The 9,881-nt window shown below is 44.1% G+C and overlaps 1 protein-coding gene across 1 annotated transcript; it reads left to right on the plus strand.

The window, feature by feature from the left end:
* The first annotated feature begins 409 nt into the window (after positions 1-409).
* LOC309331482 (toxin 3FTx-Lei1-like) lies at positions 410-9,439 on the plus strand. Its single transcript, XM_081843691.1, has 3 exons — positions 410-546; positions 6,571-6,690; positions 9,180-9,439. Exons 1-3 carry the CDS (start codon positions 495-497, stop codon positions 9,317-9,319), a joined length of 312 nt encoding a protein of 103 aa, XP_081699817.1. The 5' UTR covers positions 410-494; the 3' UTR covers positions 9,320-9,439.
* The last annotated feature ends 442 nt before the right edge of the window (positions 9,440-9,881 follow it).

Here is a 9,881-nt window from a genome sequence, read left to right on the forward strand (position 1 = left end):
AGAATAGAATAGAATAGAATAGGCAACTTGCTTGCTCAGAAAAAGCTGTTACAGTTTCTTCTCCCTTCCCCTCAGGGCAAGATGATCATAGAATCAAAGAACTTCGTGGTTGGAAGGGACCACACTTTCAGGGTGGTCATTTGTGAGACTCCAGGACTGTTGGGCTCATTTGACTTCATCTCTGAGGTCCATCCTTGACCTCAACTCTGACTTAGTCTTATGAAGAGTGAAGGCCTCAGACACCGTGAGGAACACCTACCCACACCATTATTCCTCAGGAACATGACAGACCTTCAGATAGTACATGTGTATCTTGCTGTCCTTCATGCTCAGTGCCCACAATAATAAGGCTCTAATAATGAGGATGGCCAGTGAAATTCACCCACTTTGTTCTTCCCATCATCCAGTATAGAAAGATTGCCACTTCGCACTGTCCCCTTATATTTGAGGTCCTTGGCTTTTCTTCCACTGTTGCTTGGAGGAAGGAACTCAGGATGAACAAGGCCTTGGAAACGGGTGTCTTAGCCTGGCTGTGCTTTAACACAGGTATGTCCCAAATGCAATACAAACAAAACATTAAAGAGTAGCCTTTGCCAACCCAGTGCATTCTAGATACTTTGGACTACAGCTGCCACCACCAGTGCTGGTCACTTGATAAGCAAAGGCTGTCCTAGAGCACAAGTCTTCCACTATGGGTCATGGCCTGACCCAATTTGGGTTGCAACAGGAGCAGTGCCACTTTGCAAATATATTCTATGAAGTTAAGAAATGGGTCTTGTTTGGGTTAAAAGTGGGTACTGGGTTTGAAAAGGTTGCCTCTCAATTTTAAATTGAGATTTAAATCCTGCTTGCATTGCTTCCTGGGTATTTAATGAAATTCTTACCTTTTGCTGTTGTTGTTGTTTATGCTGTGTTATCATTTATTGCTACTACTTTATGAAGCATCCAGAAAACGTCTCTCCATACCTTATTACATTCCTGAAGTAAGCATCAGCTCCAGTTGGTTTTTTCCTGGAGTTGTCTTGTTTTCCATTCCACCCCTTTCTTTCTCTTTGAAGCCCACCACACCCTGTCAATGTTTCTTTTTTATTTCTGCATACTCGGAGGAGGAGGTGTCCCCTCTAACCTGACACTGATTATTACCAGGAAAGCTTCCTGCAAACATTGACAGAGGTATGAACCAGTCACTATTGCCTCCTCACATGGAACAAAGTAGATTTTTAAAAGGGTGGGATGCTTCTCCACTCCTGTGCTCTAACATAAACGAATGTAGCAGTGTTCTTCAGGTGACATTTTGGGTATCTTGGCTTTTTTGCAAAGCCCACGAACATAGAGAAAAGTAGAAATATATGACAAAGCCACTTCCGGCCTGCCCCAGGAGGTGGGGTTGCGGGCTTCACGCCCACCCCACGGGAGCGGGGGCTGGTCCCAGGGGATTCCCAGTCAGGTCTGCCCCCCCCAGCCAGCCAATCAGAGAGCAGGGGATTCCCAGTCAGGTCTGCCCCCCCCAGCCAGCCAATCAGCTGGCTGGCTGGGGGGCATGGTCTGCCCTATTTAGGGCCGGCGCGGAGGGGGCTCGCCCTCTTTTCGCCGGCTCACCCCCACGTTTTCCCACCCTCCCTCCCTTTAACTAGGGTTAGGTAGGTCTTGGACTTTGCTATGGACTTCGGTCTGTCGCCGCAAGGGGCATGGTAGGAATTTTTCCCAATTGGCGATTTTTGGCCTTTTGGTTTTTCGCCTACCTCGTAGCAACTCGTCACAACTTCTCGGTATTGGTGGTAGGCATTGGTAAGAAGGGGTTAAGAGGATGTGTGTGTGGGGGGGAGGAACGCCATCACCTCCCCCCAGCCAGCGAAGGGTGGTCCGTTAAAGGACTCCGGGGGACGTGGCCCTGTCCGAAGCCTATGGAGGTGAGGGCCAAAGGCACGCCCCAGAGCGGTGACCCGGGGGAGCTCCTAGTCGACGTGCCTCGGCAGGAGACTCCCCCGATATAAGGTTATCCCTTCCCCGTGTCTCCAGCAAACGGGCTGGAGCCGGATAGTCGTTAGGACCAATGCCTAAGCCAATGCCTCTCATTCCTGAATTCAATAAAGTTGTGGCCTAATTCGCCCAATTAACCTTAAATTATGGTGTCTCGTGTCTTTATTTACCCTGGTGGGGGGCGGGAACTCGCCACGCAATACAGAGGTATAAGTGATACAGAACTGCAGAAACAACAGGGCACAGGGTGACCAAAGGTTTGTGGGGGCTCTGATATGATGTTTGGGAGGGGGGTCTTACTGACAATGCATCCTGACTGGCGGGGGGAGAGATCCATAAATTACCCCAATTCATCTCTTAGAGTTGACGCATAGCTTGGTAAACACAGTTCTCAAGCAAGAAGCATAGTTTGTTTGCTCTTAAATGATGCATCTGTGCAGTGCTTTAAAAAAAGGGTGAAATGGCTCTGGAACTCACCATGAAGTTGTTACAGTAAGTGCTACACTTTCAACCTTTTTTGGGGGGGGGGAGGTGCCAGCACGGAATACCCTTGAGTAACCCCCAGGGAAAAACCCACTGCATCTATGTATCCTAGTAGGCTTCGTGTTGGTTTCAACATTCTTCCTGTGAGAAAAGGGAATGAGCCTATTTTATGATGGTGTGTTGACCATCTGATGTTTTTAGAAGCAGCCCTACTAATTTTTTTAAAAAACCCCATAAAACTCTCCTGCTCATTTCTTCAAGGGAACTTTTTATTGTTGTTAATTCAATGCTTTTAAGTCTACTGGATTAATCACTGCAGCCCTAATGCACATTGACCCCTAGCTTGATGTGTTGCTTTTGAGACAGGCATGTCCATTTCCTATGTATCTTTAAATTTTCTGAATTTGTACATGACTCAGCACTCTCGGGATGGCCTATATAATGCCTCGGATTCAGCCCCTAGTATCAGTTTTCTACACTCCTTAGTGAGTGCTGATCTTATGCTACTTGATGTTCCTGTTAGGCCCATTCATATGGTATGTATTTATTATTCATGACTGGTTATGTTTACAGGATTGTCATTCTTATATTTACCGGTATATTGTATGCAAATATAACGGATTTTATTTTACATCATCGCTAGCTCGGTCCAGTATACCTGAAGGAGCGTCTCCACCCCCATCATTCTGCCCGGACGCTGAGGTCCAGTGCCGAGGGCCTTCTGGCAGTTCCCTCATTGCGAGAAGTAAAGCTACAGGGAACCAGGCAGAGGGCCTTCTCGGTAGTGGCGCCCGCCCTGTGGAACGCCCTTCCAGCAGATGTCAAAGCGATAAACAACTACCTGACATTCAGAAGACATTTCCATCTTTACTGCGTTATGATCAGAGCAAGTTTTTGGGCAGATTTCTGTATTTTTAACCCTTGGTGCCAGATTACTAGAAATCCATATTTGGTCAATCCTGGTCCATGTCATTTTTGCTTCAGAGAAGAAGGTCCCCTCTCTTTCCAGAGGATTCCTTGTTCTCCAAATGTCAATCAAGTCCATTGTGTCAGTCAGTTCAAAAAAAGTCTTTGGAAGTCTCCCATCCTTAGAGATTACTTGTCTTTGAGCTTTATCCATGTTTGTGGAGACAACTCCATTCATATCGCCCATCATTATAATTTTATAGTCCATAAAATCGGTTAATGTCTCATGCAACTTCTTGAAAAACTCAGCCTTCCCCTCATTAGGTGCATAAATACCTACAATCAAAATTTTTTCTCCTTGCATTTGAATTTCCACTGCCAGAAATCTTCCTTGTTCATCCTTGAAAATCATTTTTGGTTCCCATTTCTCCTTAACATAGATCACCACTCCTCTTTTCTTAACCTTATCTGAGGAAATAAATTCCAGTCCTAATCTTTTATTTGTCAAAAGTTTTCTATGTATTCTGGCAATATGAGTTTCTTGCAAACATATTATGTCTAATTGCTCTTTCTTTAATATATGAAACACTTGAGTCCTTTTTCGGGGATGGTTAAGACCATTGCAGTTCCAACTCAGAAGTTGCAGAGACATATTTGTTATTGGGTGTCTTTTCCACCAACCGCTCCAAGTTCTTGTTCCTGATCAGTCGGTGCTGGAGTCAGTCCAAATGATAAGTTTGCAATATCCGGTATTTCCCTCTCACTCACGGTTCCTTTCTGAAAGTCCTCAAAATTTCTCTCCAGAAAATGTTCCTTATCTTGGATTGTTTTTATTTTAATTTTCTTCCCTTTAAAGTTAAAGGACAACCCTTGTGGGAACTCCCATCTGAATGGAGTGTTGTTTTGTTTCAGCAAGTCCACTAAGTCTTTAAATTGAGTCCTCACTCCCAAAAAATATTTAGGAATATCTTTGTAAATCTGTATTTGAGAATTCTTAATAATCAGTGCCTTCTGGAAATGTAGGTTCAATATTTTATCTCTTTCTTCCTTGGATCTTAAAGTGATTAAACAATCCCTTGGTTTCTTGCCTTGCTTCCTGCCAATCCGGAAGGCTGTAGTTATTACAAATTCATCTTCTTCTCCTTCTAATTCATCAGTCCAAAATTCTTGAAATTTGTCTGTGAGAAATTCCCCAAGGTTGCCCTCTTCCTCCTCTGGTACCAGTCTCAATTTCAGATTCTTGCCTTTCCTCTCCAGTTCCATAAGAGCTAAGGTTGCATCATGTTCATGTACCTTCTTTACAATAGGTACAAATTTTCCCTTGACTTCCTCGGCAGTAATTTTAGCAGTCTCGGCTATTTTCCTTGTTTCCGTACTTTCTTGTATTAAACGATTTATAGACTCTGTGTTAGACGATATTGTCGTTGTGTTCAAGTCCAATCTTGTTGTTAATTCTGTCAATTTCTTAGAGTTCTCTGTAGATTGCTTAGTGAGTACTTCTAAAGATTGATTTATTTTGAGCAGTGCCTGTGTCATAGAATCCATTGATGCTGTTGTTACTTTTTCTTGTCCAGCTGCTGCTCCTGATATAGAGCTTCTTTTCTGAGCCTGCTTTTGAGCTTGCTTTGTTTTGCTTCTTGTTGATATTTCATCCAGTGGCGTGCTCATAACTCAAGGTCGTTCCCACAGGAAGATTGCAAGTGGAAAAACCCAGTTCTTGCCTCAGTACTGCAGTCTTTCTTTTAATCCTCTAGAGGGGGAAATTGTATCCAAGCAGGAATAACAAAGAAACAGGGAAGCAAGTAGCCATACAATGTCCCAAAGGAGATAAAATCCAACCCAAAGTCCTACTTTGTTGCCATTTGAAAATCTGGGTCTGCCAAGTAAAGTCCCGTTACTATGTTTCAAATATAGTCTTACTTTATATCCGTAGTCCTCTCTTTTTTGACAGTTCGTTTCTAGGCGCTCACCGCTCAGGCAGCCTGATCAAAGGTATCGGCAGCGGAGAGTTTCCCTTTCAAAGCTTACTTCTTCTAGCGGGTTAGATTAAGCCAAATTTTCCTTCCCCCCTACTCCCGCTCCGTGGGGGGAAGGTCTTTTCAATGTCGGGGTTTAGCAAAGTTCAAATAAAACGTTCCCTTTAAATACAGCTAGCTCTTTTCATTGCTGCGTTAATCGTGCAGTTCCGGGAGGCTGACTTCCTTAATTTTGCCTTTCCCGTTTTCAGCCGAATCTTCTTAAAAATAGTCCTTTTCAAATATTTTGTAATTCCTACTCACAGGTTTTGTTGCCAATCGGTAATTTTCAGGAAGGAATCGGCGCTCTCCGTCAATGGCGACGCGGCTTCGCTCCACGAGCTGGGTTGCGATCCTCAGCACCGCACTCACACCCGATGCCGCTCCGGAGCCTTTAAAAAGGCTCCTTCGCAATACCGGGGTGTGCAAAGGTGCCCACCGAATCTCCTTGTTCACAGGCTTCAGCGCCTGTGATTTTAGGGGTCCCCCGCTCGCCGTAGCGGGTCAGACCCGAACCCGTGGAGCAGTCCTGCCTCGGAGCTCAAGGCAAAGACCGCCATTAAGACGCTGGCGCCGACCGGAAGTCCAGGGAAGTTTTTAAAGTGTGATATTTTATTGTATTTTTGCTTTCTGTGGAAGCCGCCCAGAGTGGCTGGGGAGGCCCAGCCAGATGGGCGGGGTATAAATAATAAATTATTATTATTATTATAGCTGATGAAGAATTATTACCATCGAAACAGTTTGTCATCTGGGAAAACTGTCTACGTTTTTTGGATCATCCATTATCGCACGGTTACATGATTGTGACTGTTGAAAGGCTTGTTTGCCTCTTTCAGTACCGATGGACTATATTGTCTAATTTTGTTCATGCAACAGTGCTGTGTTTCTATTACATATTCTCTGTTTAAGAAATACTACGCTTGGAGCTTCTATTATCGCATAGGATCGGGACTATTGAAAGGTTTCTTTGCCTCTGTGATATTGATTGACTACCTTCTCTAATTTTGTTCATACAATGTTGATTTTGTTAGTATATTATTAGCCACGTGTTGCCTGTTATTGCTTAAGTTTGTCTGTTTTTGCAACTCAGGGGATTTCCTTTGTTACATTTCCAATGTTGGCCATAGGGCAAATTCTCTGAGCAGCCAATTGCTTACTGTTTCCCCTTTGTCTTCTTCTTGCCCAGCTGGAGCTATCACATGCATTGAATGTAAACGTGTTGCTGAAGATAACTCTTGCATGGTGCCTGAAACTCAGTGCAGTTCCCCATCGCAGAACATCTGCTTCACTCGTCTCACTACCCAAGGTGAATCCAGAAAACTGTTATACTTAGAGAGCATAAAGTGCTCATTCTCTTTTTCTTCTCTGCCAATGAATTTTATTGGTTTTCATTTTTAAAAAACAAATTAACATTAAATTTAATACATACTTTAAAAGTTGTCTCCACCCTTTTCCTATGGTGTTGTTAATCCCACCCTTCTATGCTGTATTACATCAGCTATTCCACCATAATTTCATTACTGTTATATTTTAGCTTCCATCTGCTGCTCAAAATTTAATCCTGCCCACAATGCCATTTAACACATGATATTTCAAGATGCCCAAATAGGGAGTTTATTCTTCCAAGTCCATGTCATCCCTTGAGCTCTTCTTTCCTGTCATCTTTGCCATGTCCACATAGATTTTAAAAATACTTCTTATGTTGCCATTGCTTCTTCTTTCATCCTACGTCTACGTGATGCCTGTATTCATTCTCTATGACATTCTGCTATGCAGACAGACAGCCCTTTCCTATATGTTTGCCAGTTGACAGGGCTCCTACGCTTTACACAGCTCCACAAGAAGCTAAAATTCCCCAGATAATCAGCACCTGCTGTCAAATTTACAGGAAAGCTGTCAGGTCAAGCTTGCCAACCAGGGGCAGCCCACCCTGTCTGAGGCATAATGGGAAGGTGCTGTCCCTCGCTACCCCCACTGCCACCCCATAGTCACCCTGCCAAAGCCTCACTTACCAGGGTTACACAGTGGCGGCAGGGTTCCACCCCCCCCACCCCCACCCCCAAGGTGGGCTGCTTCACACCAACTTATGGGCCCTGCTGCCAACCCTGTAACGGTACTTTCCAATATTTCCTAGAGGATAACAGATACTGTTGTACTTACCCCAATTCTCTGAACCAAAAGAGGTTTGGGGTTTTTCTCAAGGACTTCCTGCAGGCAACTGGCTTTGTGCAGTACAATATCATACAATCACACATTTAACCTGTGCGATTTCAACCTTACCCCTGTTGAAGGCTGTCTGGCTGAAATTGTGCTAGTTAAATGCAAGCGAGCGGGAGAGCTTCAAAGCTCCTTTTGTGCTGAGTCCACTTGCAGTTTTCCAGCATCAAACAAGATTTTGAGCTATCCACTTTGCTTGGACAAGGTCTGCTAAACACACAGGCTCGGGGGTGCCTTTGTGAGATCTCATGGGGCCATCGAGGTTCCTGAGAGATCTCTCACAAGCATCCTAAGCGTTCCGGACCCAGTGTGCTGAGCAGACCTTCCTTCCAAGCAAGGCAAAGATGTTAAAACTCTCTTTGTCCTGGCTCCACTTGAATCGCTGAATGCAGAAAGAGTTTTTAAGCTCTCCACCTTACTTGGGGCACAAGGACTGCTTGGTGCACAGGCTCTGGGAATGGTGGGAATGCTTTCTCTGTCCCCTCCACCTGCTAGTCATTGTGCAGTTCCAAGGGTCTGAGTAAACATGGTTTTTGTGACTACTCAGAACCCTTGGAACCAAGTCCCATGTACGATGTGATCATACTGCATTATACAAGTTAGACACAGATGGAGGTTCACAGCTGTAAGCACCCATGCCCCAGATCTGCCAGAGTTCCTCTTAGCTCCCTAATTTCCAGGTTGCAACTAACCAAGCTGTTTTCTTCCAAAACTCACTCTGAATGAGCAGATCCCAGGGTGGTTGGGTGGGCCAAGCCCACTCCTAGAAACTCCATGGCCATTTCCTTAGTCACGTAGAGGCCAGTCACTCTAGGGCAGTGTTTCTCAACCTGTGGGTCCCCAGATGTTGGTGGACTACAACTCCCATCATTCCTAGCCAGCATGACCAGTGGTCAGGGATGATGGGAGTTGTAGTCCAACAACATCTGGGGACCCACAGGTTGAGAAACACTGCTCTTGGGGGATCAGTGCAAATCACCCCACAAAAGGAAAAACTGGACTCTTTGACAGGCCATCAAAGCAATCACAAGCAGTCCTAGTGTTTTGGGCAGTGTAGCTTTCTTAATTCCTACAGTCAAGAGACTGGAAAGGACTTGGTGGTCATCCAGCTCAACCCTTAATCTCATTACAATGGTTTGGTTTGCATGCTCATTAAACAACAGCTCTATAATGACTTGGAGTATACCAAATGAGTAAATGGTTGTTTGGCCCCAACTCCTGCACACTTTGCACCTCCGATGGGATGCATTCGTATGAATCCCAGAACTGTGTTATTTCAAACGTAGTGATGAAATGACACCCATCTTGGTGTCAAGATAGGTAAGACTAAACAGGAGCCAGTTCAAAACATGCTTCTACACCAAGGTCAGCTAACTGCATCTTCAGCCTCTACTGACACACAAAGAGAGTCAATGGATTTTAAAATAATTTCGGTGTTATAGTGTACTAAACACGACACCAGAATTTGTACAACTCTTGCTCCCTCCTTCAAAAAACTAAAACTAAAAATAACTGGTAAAGTGGTGTTCTGAAAATGGGTAAAGTTTCTCAAATGCTAAACATGCTATCCCTTTCCAGATGGTGTCTCACCAATTGTGGACCGGGGTTGCACTTATCTGTGCAATAGTATAAAGAGACCGAGAGAGAACTATCAAGAAACTATGCGGTGCTGTATGAGAGATCTTTGCAACACTCACAGCTTCTGGACCAACCATTAATACATTATAAAAAGGAAAAAGAATACTGACCAGGGACAGATTTGTTAAATCAGGTGGATTCTCAGAACTTCTGGCTTTTGAACTGGTCTGTTAATAGAATGCAGCAATTGAGAAACACAATATTCTTACAGGGGTTTTTCCCCCTCAGCCAGCTGCGTCATGAAAACCATAGAAACGTTTTTCAGTGCCTTGCGACAGTGCAAATGACGGGAGGCTCCCCCACAGATTAAATTATTTGCTACGTGCTGACAAGGATAGGGGAGAAATTTGATTCACATTGTATTTACTGTAATGGGGAAACAATGTAACTCACACTTTCTGGAACAACACATGAACTGTACCACAGCCTTCCTCCATAAAAAATCACACTTCTCTGAATTTGGCAAAGCAGTTATCCAGCTAAGTAATTTGTACAAACATACATATAATAAAGTAAAATGTGCATTAAAATGCATGTGACAGTGAAAAAGCACACAAAATACATTTGATTAGGGAGCAATACTTTGCAAAAAATGTATATACAGTGGTTCCTTGGAAGTTGAACAGAATCCGTTCTGGAATT

Source organism: Podarcis erhardii, assembly GCF_964252035.2.
Source record: "Podarcis erhardii genome assembly, chromosome: 16".
Lineage (NCBI taxonomy): Eukaryota > Metazoa > Chordata > Lepidosauria > Squamata > Lacertidae > Podarcis > Podarcis erhardii.

Coding starts and splice junctions, on each gene's coding strand:
- LOC309331482 (XM_081843691.1), top strand. CDS start 495: ATGAACAAGGCCTTGGAAACGGGTGTCTTAGCCTGGCTGTGCTTTAAC. Junction 547..6,570: donor CTGGCTGTGCTTTAACACAG/GTATGTCCCAAA, acceptor CTTCTTGCCCAG/CTGGAGCTATCACATGCATT. Junction 6,691..9,179: donor CACTCGTCTCACTACCCAAG/GTGAATCCAGAA, acceptor ATCCCTTTCCAG/ATGGTGTCTCACCAATTGTG.